At 38.2% G+C, this 15,695-nt stretch overlaps 1 protein-coding gene across 1 annotated transcript in view; it reads right to left on the reverse strand.

The window, feature by feature from the left end:
• The window catches only part of Trip11 (thyroid hormone receptor interactor 11), a 67,547-nt gene that overhangs the window by 8,409 nt on the left and 43,443 nt on the right, over positions 1-15,695 (reverse strand). Inside the window, 2 exon segments of the mRNA XM_090344722.1 lie at positions 528-609; positions 13,226-13,325. Coding sequence (XP_090200848.1) covers positions 528-609; positions 13,226-13,325 — 182 coding nt within the window.

A 15,695-nucleotide genomic window follows, 5' to 3' on the forward strand; every position in this document is an offset into this window, starting at 1 on the left:
CTCAAGTGGCAGAGTGCTAGCCTTGAGCAAAAAGTAGCCAAGGACAGTGCCCAGGCCCTGAGTTCAAGCCCCAGGACTAACAAAAAAAGAAAAAAAAAAGTGGAGCTGTGGCTGGGCGTGGTACCTCAGGCTTGTAATCCTAGCTACTCAGGATGCTGAGATCTGACTATTTTGATTCAAAGCCAGTCTGGGCATTAAAAAACCTGAGACTCTTATCTCTAATTAACCACTAGAAAACCAGAAGTGTCGCTGTGGCTCCTGGGGTAGGGCAATAGCTTTGAGCTGAAAAACTCAGGGACAGTGCCCAGGCCCACAGTCTAAGCCCCATAACCCACACACACACACACACAAAAAGTGGAGCTGTGGCTTAAGTGGTAGAACACTAGTCTTGAGCAAAATAAGCTCAGAGACAGTGCACAGGCTCTGAGTTTAAGTTCTAGGACTGGCAAGAAAAAAATTTAATCACATGTTAACCATAAAAGCAATCTCTACAAAATATTTTAAAAGTTTAAAAGGCAAAAACATACTTGTCCACTTTTCCTTCCGTGCTGTTTACTAAGTTCATCAGTTTCTTCTGTGCGTCATCCAGCATTTCTTGCCGGAGCTCATCTGTTTCAAAATACATGAATAAAGATAGCCATTAACCAATTAGTCTGAATGAACATGCAATAACGCTTATAAGATCTTTACGATGAAAGTTAAGTTTATGCTCTATACTAACTGGCAATATCCAATTACTTCCATCTCTTTTCTGGTTTACAGAAAGAGGCTCTTTGATATAGAAACTGCCTAAAACCCAGGGTAGGCATTATTCCATATGGCCTACCCATAAATAATCAATTCTTTAGTAGGAAAAACTTTAGAATCAATAAAGGCTTTCATCTTCTTTAGAAACTTAACAACAAAAGATCAGATTTTCCTGCTTCCCTGAATGAAGCATTTCCAGTGTAACTTTTGTTTAATGGGAAGAAAGGAAAAGACAACTTTAAATTTTCCTTTTTTTATTTTCCTGGCTGTGCTCTGGTTTTAGTGAGCTGATTAAGAAAAGTATTTAACACCAAGGCCACAATGCAAGTCATGTCTGACAGGACAAAGCATTCTAGAGTTTAAAAAACTGAAAAATAAAATTCACATCACTGGCTCTGACATACTAATCATGTTACAATAGCTTATGACAGATCTAGAAGGGTATTTAGACTACATTTTTTGCAAGTCCTGGGCTTGAACTCAGAGCCTGGGCTTTGTCCTTGAAAGCTTTTTGCTTTTCTGTGTATGTGGTACCGGGGAATCAAAGAATCAAGGTTTCATGTATGTTAGGTGAGCACTTTACCACTAGGCCACATTCTTGGCTATTTAGACTATTTTAAAATTCCAATCTAATAAATAAATAAAATCAGTAAAATCTTAGTGGAATAATTAGAATGTGAGTACTTTACAACTCAGTACTTTTCTTCTCTTTATTAGGTAACAAGCCATAGGACTGAGGATCTGGGAAAAAGGAACTTAGTCCAACATGGAGTTTATACCTGTTATGTTTGAAGGGGTTATGTGCACTAAGAGGTATTAACTTTAATGCAGAAAAGAGGTTTTCATTCTAAAAGAAATGAGAAAACCATGTAGTAGTTGGGAGCCAGTGGCTCACACCCATACTCCTAGCTACTCAGGAGGCTGAGACTTTAGTATCATAATTCAAAGCCAACCTGGGCAGGAAAGTCTGTGAGACTTTTTTTTTTTGGTTGGTTATAGGGCTTGAATTCTGGGCCTGGGTGTTGTCCCTGAGGTCTTCAGCTCAAGGTTAGTGCTCTACCACTTGAGCCATAGCACCATTTCCCATTTTCTGATAGGTAATTAGAGATAAGAGTCTCACAGACTTTGTGCTCTGGCTGGCTTTGAACCTTGATTCTCAGATCTCAGCCTCCTGCATAGCGAGGATTACAAGCATGAGCCACCAGCATGGCTCTCTGTGACTTTTTTTTCCCCGTCATGGGGCTTGAACTCTGGGCCTGGGTGTTGTCCCTTAGCTCTTCAGCTCAAGGCTACTATCCTACCCCTGAGCCACAGCCCCACTTTCCATTTTCTAAAGATTAACAGGAGATAAGAGTCTCACAGCTTGTAGTACCCAAGATTACCTTCTCCTACCCACTTTCCTCCATAAGTAATCATTTTAACACTAATTACATGTCAAAAGGGTTTCATAAAGAGTATTATCAAGTCTGTAATCCTAGCTACTCAGGAGTCTGAGATCTGAGGATCATGGTTCAAAGCCAGCCCAGACACAAAAGTCCCTGAGACTCTTATCCCCAATTAACCACCAGAAAACCAGAGTGGCACTGTGGCTCAAAGTGGTAGAGTGCTACATTTAAGCTGAAGAGTTTAGAGGCAATGTCTTCGCCCAGAGTTCAAGCCCCACGGCTGACAAAAACAAAATCAAAATTAAACTGTATCTTACTATATTAATGTGGCCATAAAAATGGAAAATTATGTTGAACGTAGTGGTAAGTGCCTAATCTGATAACTAAATTGGCTAAGACAGAAAGATTGTGAGCTCAAGGCTAGCCTGGCCTATACAGCAAGACCTTATAAGAGAAAAGACAATGGAAAAGAAAAAAGAAATTGATGTTTGAGTTCAGGAAAATGAAGAAGAAAAAAGAAAATAATACCTACCCTCAGAATTTAGGGAAGGGCTAGAGGGAATGGGGCAAACAGTGACACTTTAGAAAAGAAATTCATACACCTATTTCAAAGATCTCCAGATGATCCTTTTTCTCTAGGAACCCTTACTCTTCTCCTCCCATTAGAGATTTAAATATTTCTCTACAAAAATTGAAAATGAACTCAAACCACAATTTCAAATCAGAACTGTATTTGTCTGGGCAAGCAAAATGTGATTATAAAGAAATGGGTTTTAAGCCAAACATAATTACTTCTGTGAATAATTTCACATGCCAAATATTTCTTTAGAAGTTTTAAGGGTGGGGACACTTTAAAGCTTAGTAGTAGAGTAGCTGAGACTGAATCTAGTTTTGAACACCCGTGACTCCGAGTGTGTGACATGGGAACCCTTGCACAGCAGAGCTTCTTTGAAACACCCAGAAATGGAGCCATGGCCCCTACCACTTGATTTATAATCAAAATGGAATATAAAAAGCAACAGCCTGCAACAAGTCAGCACATCATAATTTTATATTTTGTGCAGGATTAATGGCAGTGCGATTTTTACCATGTTTTGCAAATTTCTCATCTTTAAGAGTCAAAGTTACAAAAGGAGGAAGGAAAATGTTACAAGGAGGAATTTGTTTATATGCAGCAATGTCGGTAAGGGTTTGGGGTTATACTTGCATTAAAAATCCGGAAAATATATCTAACCCGAATATGGTGTTTAAATTAAGTATTTTTTCTAACAATGTTCAAAAGCAATTTAGTCTCTTCATTTATTAAATATAATTTAAAGCAAGAGCCAGATATTAGATGATCTATATATGACAAAATTTTAATTTAAAAGGTCACTTTTTGTTGTTTTGTTTTGTGCTGGTCCTAGGCTTGAACTCAAGGCCTGGGAGCTATCACCTTCCAAAGTGGGTTTTTGTTTGTTGTTGTTTTTTGTTTTGCTCCTAGCTAGCACTCGACTGCTTCAACTTAACTCTACTTCCAACTTTTTCTTTTTTTTTTCTTTTCTTTCTTTCTTTTTTCTTTTCTTTCTTTTTTTTTTTTTTTTTTTTTTTGCCAGTCCTGGGCTTGGGCTCAGGGCATGAGCACTGTCCTTGGGTTTTCTCAAGGCTAGAGCTCTACCACTTGAGCCACAGCACCACTTCTGGGTGTGGTACCAAGGAACTGAACCTGGGTCTTCGTGCATGCTAGGCAAGCACTTTACAACTAGGAGAAACTCCTGGCCCCCCCAATCTAATCTTTTTTTTTTTTTTTTTTTGCCAGTCCTGGGCTTGAGCTCAGGGCCTGAGCACTGTCCTTGGACTTTCTCAAGGCTAGAGCTCTTCCACTTGAGCCTCAGCACCATTTCTGGCTTTTTTCTATGTATGTGGTACTGAGGAATTGAACCCGGGTCTTCGTGCATGCTGGGCAAGCACTTTAACCACTAGGCCAAACTCCTGGCCCCGTCCTTTGTGCTTTTCTTTTGGGGGGGGTCAATTGTGGGGTTTGAACTCAAGGCCTAGGTGCCTTAGCTCTTTTGCTCAAGACTAGGGCTCTACCACTTTAACTTCTTCAAACAGTGATCTTCAGAGCTCAGCCTTCTGAGTAGCTGCGATTACAGGTGTGAGCTACTAGTGCCCAGCTCCTTTGTGCTTTTATAAGCAATTACACACAGAAATGCACGGTCCTGAGTACAGTGTGATTGCTTTCTTGTCCTAAAAGAATGATTAGTGCCAGGTAGTAGTGGCCTACACCTGTCATCCCCGCTACTTAAAGCCAGCTTGGACAGGAAGGTCCATGAGACTCTTATTTCCACTTAACCATCAGAAAATTGGAAGTGGTGCTCTGGCAAAGGGGTAGGATAGGGACAATGTCCAGGCCCAAAGGTGCGGTGGTAGCCTTGAGCTGAAGAGCTCAGGGACAATGCCCAGGCCCAAAGGTGCAGTGGTAGCCTTGAGATGAAGAGCTCAGGGACAGTGCCCAGTCCCTGAGTTCAAGTCCCATGACGGACAAAAAAAAATTAATTCCAATTTTGCTAAAATAATGTATCCTTACTTCATTAATTTGAACTCAACTAGATCATAATTTATGACTAAAACAAAACAAATTGAGGTTTACTATATGACTGCAGCGAATTTAAATTACTATGTATACCTGAGATAGATATTTATGCTGGTACCAGGGCTTGAACTCAGGGTCTTGTGCTTCTGACTTGGATTTTTTAGTCATGGCTTTGTGCTACCACTTGAGCCATGCCTCCAGTCCAAGAGATTTTATTTGTATAAATATTTTAATATAACAATCAAATTTATGTTCCTTCTTTTTCTCCCTTAACCCTTTATCACAAATTTAGATAATTTATATTATATTTTCCTATCCTAAAGCAGTGAAGTTTTTTAGGAGAGTGAAGATTCTGAATAAAGTTAATATTTGAGTTTTAAAGGTTTGTACAGATCAGGCATTTTTCAAAAAGACTATAATTTTGCTAAATGCTGGTGACTCTTGCCTGGAATTCTAGCTATTCTGGAGACTGAGAATGAGGATTAGGGCTCAAAACCAGCTCAGGCAGAAAAATCCATACTGTTCTGATCTCTAAGCAATTACCACAGAGTTGGAAGAGGAGCTCAAGTGTTGCATGCTAGTTTTGAGCAAGAAAAGCTCAGGAACAGTATCCTGGCCTTGAGTTCAAGTCCCAGGACTGACACATACCAGGGCCCCCCCAGCCCCAATTTTGTCAGTGAAAAGCTAAATCAATGTAATTATTTCTACTTAGTGAGGATCATCATCAGTACATCCCAAATACACTGATAGAAGTGTTCTTAAGGGTCATGAAGCTTGAACTGCACTCATGTCTGAGAGCTGCTTATTATAAATCGGGATGAATGAGATCAGCCCCAAGGAGTGCTTATTTAATCCACATAGGGTTTTTGACAAAAATCAAATTAGGTGTCACATGAAAAAAATTCGAATATTCCCAGTCCAGATTCTTATTGTCTCTTGAAGGAGCTGAGACTTTGCAACACTAGACCCATGTGTCCATGCAGGAGAACCCAGGTGTGGTGTTCTTCCACGAACACCAGGCTCTGCCTATCTCTTTGCTAGTCTCTATCATCACTCCAGGCAAGTTTACAATTCCATTTGTGACCCATCTCAAGAATTCCAGTTCTCTTGGAGATATAAATGGAACTACATAGACATAAATCTACAATGGGATATATAGTCTTAAATTTATGTACCAGTGATTGCATATAGAGATTCCATTCTTGAATACTTGTTTGTTAAACCTGACATTTGAAATATGATGTAAAAAAATCAGTTAAAAAAATTTTAATAAAAAATTCCAGTTCTCCAACTCTCTCACCTCTTCCTTCCTAGTCCTCTACATTATTAATACATGTTCACATCCACACTGCCCTTTGCTTATTATTAGTCAGCCCTACTTTCAGATGACCAGTTTTTAATTATGCTACCTCATTTCATATGAATTCCTTCTTCTGCCTAGAATGATTTTTCCCAGCTAGCTATCTACTTAGTTGTAGTGATTCATTCAAGGAGGTCAGCTATACCTGTCACTTACCTTTCCTGCCCTTACACATTACCATAGCCCAGTGGCTCGCTCTTTTGGATGGGATAGCATAGCTCAGTGGTAAAGTGCTTGTCTAGTATGTGCAACTCAGTGGGTTCAATCCCCAACACCATAAAAAACAAAATAGATAGCTCTTTCCTTTGCACTCCACTCATTTGATTACATGTCCCTTTCTCTTTCCTGCTAGTTTGCAAAATTACTGAAGGCAGGCCCTTCATCCCTCACTTTCTATTTCTTGCAATGCCTATTTGTATTGTTTAGTATATAGTGGATTAACAATGAATATTAGATAAATCAGTGAAAGAATAACTGATTTATTTTCTGGGAAGGAAAAGTATCTGGAAAATAAAGAATCAGCATTCTAAATTATTCATCCATACTTGAAAAAAGTAAGAAAGGTTAACACTAACTCAAAACATTCTCATTTGTATATAATACACCATTACTTTACACTTAGAGAAATAACTTTTTAAGAACTGCTATTTCTAAAACATTGGTATCCAGACATAAACATTAGGCTAAGACACTTAAAAACATAGTCATTAAGTTAAAAAATATATACCTAGTACACACTTTTTCCTTAATTAAAATGCTGTCATTATCTAGTATACCCAGATGTTTACAGCTGTACAAATAACATTTTAACCATTGAAGACAATTGAGAAAACTGCATCTGGTACCTCTTACATGTTTCCTCTAAAATCACTACTTTTGCCAAAAACATCCATAAAGAAATCTCTCCAAAGATTTGGGTAACAAAGCGTCTGGGAATGTATTTGGCCTATGTTCAACAGGACATTATATGTTTTCTTACATAAGTCACATCCTGGAGAACAGAATATCTTTATTTAAAATAAAAACTGTACCATACAGTACCACAAAGGTAGTTCCATGGGAAAAATATTATAAATTGCTTTTATAGTTTGTAAATTTAAAGCATGTTTTTATGCTTCATATAACAGTTTTATTTCAACTCATTCTATACATTTTCTAAGATTTTCTTCTAAAATATTTTAAGGAAATTTTCCATTTTTGATTCAGAGAAGACTTTTTTTTAAATATATTTTTTATTGTAATTAATAGAAGGGTTACATGATATTTGCCAGATAAATGGTGCCTTAATTCCCACACATTGATACCCTTTCACATGTTATGGTCCCCATTTCCCTTCCCCCCTCCCCCACCCCTCATCTTGTTTTCCCCCGTTCCCTATCCAATTTCAGATAACCTAATACAATTATATCCGATATATCAGATAACAAAGTGAGATAGTGTAACAATATGAGATAACCAAGGGACAGTAGAAGTGATGAGAGATAACACAGTACCTTAAGAACAACAATCATTAATTATATGGCTTATGTTTATATCATATTTTATTTTATTTTATTTTATTTTTTTGCCAGTCCTGGGCTTGAGCTCAGGGCTTGAGCACTGTCCTTGGACTTTCTCAAGGCTGGAGCTCTACCACTTGAGCCTTAGCACCACTTCCGGCTTTTTTCTATGTATGTGGTACCAAGGAATTGAACCCGGGTCTTCGTGCATGCTAGGCAAGCACTTTAACCACTAGGCCAAACTCCCGGCCCTTATATCATATTTTAAATGACAAGTTTAACAAACAATTGTTCAAGGAGGGAATCTCTAATTACATTCTCTGAGACTTAGTCTTTAGAACTTAATCAAAATTAGGCTAACGGCTTGTATGTCATAGAAACATATCAGTTTATGAAATAAAACATTATGATTATAGAGTCATAGGTTTTTTGTCTATATAGTTATGTTTGTATTTCCATTACCATGTCCATTTCTTTGGGTATGTAGTTATTGAGTCCTCGCTCTCAGAGAAGACTTTTATAAAGCAGTCACTAAATTTCTTGCGAAAATTAGCTATTGCTAGATGTTTGTGGTTTGCACTTATAATCTTACTCAGGTTAATCTCTGAGGATCTTGGTTCAAAGTTAGTCTAGAGGAGGAAAGTCTATGAGACTCTTATCCCCAATAAGAGATACCAAAAAGCCAGAAGTAAGCTGGGCACCAGTGGCTCACGTCTGTAATCCTAGCTACTCAGGAGGCTGAGATCTGAGGATGAAGGTTCAAAGCTAGCCTGGGTATGAAAGTCTGTGAGACTTTTATCTCTAATTAACCACCAGAAAAACAGAAGTGGCCTGTGGTTCAATGGCAGTGGTAGAGCACTAGCCTTGAGCTGAAGAGCTTACGAACAATACCCGGGCGCAGAGTTCAAGTCCCATGACCGACCAAGAAAAAACCAGAAATAGAGCTGTGGCTCAAGTAGTAGAATTCTAGCTTTGAGCAATAAATTCAGGGACAATGTCCAGACCTCCAGTCCAAGCACCAGTATGTATGCATACACATACATACACACGATCAGCTATGGATCCCCTTCAAGATTCATGTAGAAGCCGGGTGCGGTAGCTCATGCCTGTAATCCCTAAGCTACTCAGGAGGCTGAGATCTGAGGATTGGGGTTCGAAGCCAGCCAGGGGACTAAAAAGTCCATGAAACTCTTATCTCCAATTAACCATCAGAAAACCGGAAGTGGCATGCACTATGACTCAAGGGGTAGGGCAGTAGTCTTGAGCTACAGAGCTGAGGGACAATGCCTAGGCCAGGCTGAGGGGTAGGGCAGTAGCCGTGAGCTGAAGAAGCTCAGGGACAGCACCCAGGCCCAGAGTTCAAGTCCCATGATCAACAAATAGATTCATGTAGAAAGCTGGGGGGAGGTAAGCAGTAGAGCACTTGCTTAGTGTGTGTAAGGCCCTGGGTTTGATTCCCAGCATTGGGGGCAAGGGAAAATGAAGATAAAGGTACCAACAGACAAGAGTTAAAGACTTTCTGATGTTAGAACTAAATTTTATTGCTTATTTTTCTTTACACAGCATAAATTCACTTTGGTAACAGTTACTGTGTGCTTTGGGTTTTATTTATCCAAGTATTTTCACTTAAGCAAGAATTTATCACAAGGATGTCATTAGAAAACAAGCTATGGCCGTGAGTTTGGCCTAGTGGTAAAGTGCTTGCCTTGCACGCACGAAGGCCTGGGTTTGATTCCTTGATATCAAATACATAGAAAAAAGCCGAAAGTGGTGCTGAGGCTCAAGTAGTAGAGGCTTTAGCCTTGAGAAAGTCCAAGGACAGTGCTCAGGCCCTGAGCTCAAGCCCAGGACTGGCAGAAGAAGAAGAAAGAAGAAGGAGGAGGAGGAGGAGGAGGAAGAGGAAGAGGAGGAGGGGGAGAGGGAGGGGGAGGAGGAGGAGGAGGAGGAAGAGGAGGAAGAAGAGGAGGAGAAAACAAGCTAAAGAAGTAAAATGTCCACATATCTGAAAGCCATCTTTGAATAGCTCAGTTATAGTCTAGCTGTGCAGCTGGAAAATATGAAGGTGTATATTTTCTCATCACTAACAATTCTATGATAATTCTGAACTTGATTATCTCAGAATAAAGACAGATGCTCTCGTATCTGCTTCATAAAACAGTGAATTGAGTTTGAGAAAACAAATGTAAGATAGCATATGAAATAGTCTTTAGAACTATAGTGAAAAAGAATAGTTTTAGCTGGGCACTTGTGACTCCCACCTGTGATCCTAGCTACTCAGGAGGCTGAGATCTGAGGATTCTAGTTCAAAGCCAACCTGGGAAGGAATTTCCAATTAAACACCAGAAAAACTATAAGTAATACTGTAGCTCAAAGTGGTAAAGTGCTAGCCTTGAGCAAAGAGCACAGCACTGAGGCTCCAAAGTTCAAGCCAGATAACCATCACTATCACCACCAACAAAAAGAATACTCGTAGTAAGATGTTAAAATCATTTCTAGAAGGAATTCTTCTCCCAACCAATGTCTTAAAACATAGTACCTAGATGATCTTGGAGTTTCTTTAGGCACTGAAGGTGTAAATTAGTATTAAACAGTTCTTACAGTCTTATATATAGTTCTTTTACTTTCTAGGTAAAATCCCAATAGTGGTTTAAGGCTGCCTTTGAATGTTTTTCCTTCATAGGATGTTGGCTGATGTTTCATGGAGTTCTAGAGAACATATATTCTGATAACTGCTGCCTTAAATTACTAACTTACATGCCATTGAACTCCTTCAAAAAGGGATACTATCTATAATTCCACATTGCACTAACAGGAACTAAGCAGCTGGTTCTCATTAAGTACTTAGTGACTAATAAGCATCATCATGTTTTGTTTTTTTTTTTAAAGATGTATAAGCACCCCTTCAATGGCACATACATGGCATTAGCAATTACATACCTCACCTGTTTTAATACTGGTATCATTCATGTGACATATCTATTCATATCCACACATAAACATACATACATGTATACGCACATGAATGTATAGGGGAAAGGGTAGCACTGCAGTTTGAACTCGGGATCCTGAACTGGTTAACTAGACATTTTATCACATCTCCAGCCTGTGCTTGACCAGACTGAATCTTCTTATCTTTAGTAGTATGATATAATCAACTATTTTGACTATCGTTTTTAAAATGAGTTTCCTAACATTGTTCAAATGTTGAAACTGAAAATCAACTAATCATTAGTCTACAAATTCATAGAAATAAAACAATACTTTGCCTCTACAATTCAAGACTCTGTGTACTTTCTCGCAACAAAAAAATCAATCTGTCTTTTTCAAAATTGTTTCTCCTGGCAAAAATTTTTGCTGTCTGGCCAACTTCTGTGTTAAAAATAAAATGCAGTATTACAACATCAATCAACATTTTAAGTACTTAATGATTTATAAAGGAAAATATACAGTGATGCTTTTTGAAATAACTAAGCCAATCAAAGGTTTATTTATATTATTAAGAGTAAAGCTCTGAGAAAATAAAGTCACATTTGTGTTTAGATTTATAAGTAGTATTAAGCACTTAGATCATATGAAAAACATTGTTAGAAGAGCTGGAAAGGGTACGAGTAATTTAATGTAAAGACATAACAGAACCAGCTGTCTTTGTAGTTCCCTTCCTGTCTGTGCCACCTTGGTTCCCTGCCTGTCTTTCCAAATAGCACTTGTACAAACCTAATTAAGGAGAGTTCTCTCCATAGCTAATACTGATTCCACAAAATAAGCCCTGCCATCTTGTACATTTTATGATGTGCAGTCAATATAACTTTTATTTGAAGAGGAATCCAGGCTACTTGTCTTAGCAGATTTAATAAGAAAATGTGGGAATATCTGACCACTGGGAGTTTCAACCGGTACCTGAGTAAGCACTAACCACTACAAAGGGCTGTGATATTTTTACTGACTACAGCAAGTCACGACTCTTTTTTATCTTACATTATGAGCTGGGAATGACTATGATAGATAGGGAATGTGGCCTTAAGAGATTACAGAGGGCATGGGGGAGGGAAATGGGGACCAAGACATGAGAAAGGGTATCAATGTATGTGAAGCAATGCACCCTCTATCTGGTGAATATAATGTAACCCTTCTATTAATTACAATAAAAAATATATGGGGAAAAAAAAGATTACAGAGGGCCTGGGGTTTGGCCTAGTGGTAGAGTGCTTGCCTAGGATGCACAAAGACCCAGGTTCGATTCCTTGGTACCCCATATACAGAAAAAACTGGAAGTGGTGCTGTGGCCCAAGTGGTAGAGTTCTAGCCTTGAGAAAGCCCAAGGATAGTGCTCAGGCCCTGAGTTCAAGCCACAGAGCTGACAAAAAAAAAAAAAAAGATTACAAGAGGCAGGATGCATAGTATTGAGTTACTGCAGACCAAGGATACTTTCATTAGTCCAGCTTTAGCTAACTCTTTCAGTAACAGTATGTCTCTGAACTAATGATATAGTTGTACTGGCCTGACATCTAAATACATCATTTTGTCAATAATTGCTACATCTTGCTAAGGTAGCCATTTGGATAGTGAAGGCACAGTACAGAGGATACTACCATATTTTCAAAGATGTAGATTTCTAGAATAAAAGACAACTATGTTCCTGCATGGAAAGAACATGTACTCTAGAAATCAGAGTTACATCTCAGTTTCTTTAACCTATAAGAATACTCTTTACTTTGGGGTTGAGTAGCAAATGAAAATGGAAAAGACTAATACAGCCTACATTATGTCAACTGTCTATAATATACATTTAGTACATATTATTTCCTTGTTGTCCATTTCCAGGTCATATTCTAGATTTAGAGTTCCTAGACTGGCAATTCTTACAAAGTAGAGGACTTTTAGCATTATTTCAAGGCCAATCACACCCCATTTGTCTTAGTTTTTTTCTTGTGTTTTATTTTGTTATACTCCTAAGAAACTTCCATTTCTGTCTCCTGGAGTTAGGCCAAGTTGCTTAGGTTTGTGCTTTACCCTCCATGCTTCAACAGTTTGGTTTGCTGACCATCTTAGTGATCAAGTCACGATTCTTGTTTTAACTATTTCTTCTGATCCATAGCATTCTAATTTCTACTTTATGTAGATGATATGCATGCAGATGGTATTAATTTCTTAATTATATTTCCTGTTACTGCTGTGGCAACACAGACCCCTAAAGCTTATACATTTCTGGGCTCTATTATCATCCTTCCAATCACCTTAAACCACTACTTGCTAATATAACCCTACAATAGCTTCAACTTCCTGGTTACCACTAAGTCAGAGATTAAATGAGTGCATGTCATTACTTCAGCTATTAGCTTTAAGAAAGCACTATGAATTACCTATTAATCTGGGGCCCAGCTGAAAATCTAAATGTAAGGCTCATTTTAGGGAAAGACAGTTCCAAAACCAAACCAAAACATAATGAATATCTAGGTGTAAAACCTCATTTGCAATCAATAATCTAGTTGGCTATACCCAGATGTATGTTTCACAAAGTTACTCTTGTATTTGAGAGTATCTATGATAGACATGGAAGTCACCCACAAACAATGTTGGTCTCACTCAGCTATACCAACACATAGTAGAAGACTAGAAACAAAGGACAACTAGAAACAAAGGACAAGGGGGAAAAACCTACTTTGTTTTTTAAGTTCTTCAAGCTGCTCTTCCTTTAGATCTAACTGCTCTGTAAGTCTTGATGCTGAATCCAGGGCAGCATTTGCTTCATCCAAACGTTCCTAAAGGAGAGAAGTTTATTAAAAACTTAGTATGCAAAGACTGTTTACATCCCACGCGCTAGAAGACATGTTATAGCTTAGCTATGAATCCATACCTCTGTGACTTGGGGCACGACCAAGCAACTAAGTTATCAAAGACAGAATCCTAAGACTTTCTTAATGAACACTACCTTTTTAAAAGAAACAATAAAAAGAAGAAAATGCTACTAAAAGACAATATGACGAAGTTTAAAAAGAAAAGAACAAGATGCAAAACTAACAGGATACAGTCAAGAATTATAGCAATAAGAGCAGGGCATGGTGACGACTGCCTGTAATCCTAGCTACTCAGGAGGCTGAGATTGAGGATCTCAGTTCAAAGCCAGCTTGGGCACTAAATACCATGAGACTCATCTCCAATTAATCACTAAAAAAAAAACCCCAGGGAAGTGGGGCTGTGGCTCAAGGGGTAGGGCAGAAGTCTTGAGCTAGGAGCTCAGGGATAGTATCCAGGCCCGGAGTTCAAGACCCATGACCTCCCCTCCTCCCCCCACAAAAAAGAAAAAAAGAATTATGGCAACAAATATTCTTGCTCTTTCAAGTTTTACAAGTCTAACACACATAAAGTTATATTCCACTTTGAGTTTACTACCTGAATCTTATTTCCCTGACTACTATTACATCTGAGTATTTCCGTTACATGACAGCTGGATCTGCTCTTGCAAGAAAACCTCTTTGTATATACTGCCAGTTTATTTCTACTGAGCTGTCTCTCTTGTTAATTTGTAAGAATGCCTTGTTTCCAGATAAGAACCCTTTGTCATCTACAATAAAGTTTATCAGATATGCGTTTTTTCTACTGACTATACTACTTTTTGCCATTTAAACATGGTTGAATGATATATAGTCAAAAATGTCCTACTCTGATTTTATAGCTTTATATGTTTAATCTATTAGGTTCCTCCTTGCCCCTAAGAATGTGTGTGTAGTCTTTTAGATCTTATTGCAAGACATTTAGATTTTTGCATGAAAATCTTTAATTTAGTGGGAATGCTTTTGATGGTTTCTAGCCCACTAAATGTCAAAAGAGTTCCACCAGTCACTGCAACAATCAAAAATACTCCCAGATAGCCAACATGTACTCCTAGCTGAGAATCACAACTGGAATATATTTCTGCACATAGCATAATATCAAGTCCAATTTTGTTTCCTTCTTTATGAATAGTTGACCAATATCATTTATTAGCTAAACTACCTTTTTGTCCCATTATAGTTAAATGTATTTTGGTTCAGGTTTAGTTTTAAATATTCAGGTGTCTTGGGCCTTATTTATGGATCTTTCTATTCACCAATAGAGCCAATACTGCATTGATTGATAGCACTATTTAGACATTCTATAGACAAGACCCTTCTCAATGTTATTCCTTCTTATAATTTTCTTGGTTATTCTGGATAACTTACCCATGAAAATTTCAGGCCAAATTTTCAAAGTGAGAGCTTATAGATATGTTATCTTGGACAGGGAATAATACACACATTGCTAAGAAGGTAAGTACAAGGAAGGCATGGTTATCTTGGATAATCTATGGGCCTGAATGGACCAGCTGGAAGTTCTTAAAGAAGAGATCCACTTTCCCTTACAAGAAGATAAAAAATTCCTTTTAAGGACAGTAGCTTCTACCTATAATCCAGGCTGCTATGACTTTCCTTCCTGTCTACGGACAACAGCTCTGCCCCAGGCCTGAGTCTTATCCTGCTTTTGATGTGTTCTTTTTAATTTCATTACCAGTGCTACAAACTGCAGGCAGACTTGGCTAGCCAGTCTCTGTATCATATGGCCAATTCCTGGTTGGTGGTTCATGTCTATTATCCTACCTACTCAGGAGGCTAAGAGCTGAAGATTACAGAAGCCAGTTCAGGCAGAAAAGTCTATGAGATTCTTAACTACAATAAATGACTCAGAAAAAGCCAGAAGTGGTGCTGTGGCTCAAATGGCAGAGCAGTAGGTTTGAGCAAAGGGAGCTCAGGAACAGAGCCTAGGCCCTGAGTTCAAACCCCAGTACTGGCAAAAAAAAAAAAAAATCCCTATGCCCCTCACAAGTGTGTGTCTGTACATATAAATTTACATGTAAATGTCCATGCATAAGAGTTGAGTTCTGATGGATATACAGAGACTGAAATAAAGAGGTTTCAATAAAAATGTTCTCAAAATTCACAAAACTAAATTTGGCATAAAAGAAATTTAAGTAAACTTTCAAATTACTTTTTAAACCCTACAGTTTACACTTACGCAATTATTAAAAATTAAAACTAAAGTTTTTTGGGTTTTTTTGCCAGTCCTAGGCTTGAACTCAGCACCTGAGCACTGTCCTTGGGCTTTCATTAAGGCTA

This window comes from Megascapheus bottae, chromosome 14, assembly GCF_031878675.1.
Source record: "Megascapheus bottae isolate mThoBot1 chromosome 14, mThoBot2.hap1, whole genome shotgun sequence".
Classification (NCBI taxonomy): domain Eukaryota; kingdom Metazoa; phylum Chordata; class Mammalia; order Rodentia; family Geomyidae; genus Megascapheus; species Megascapheus bottae.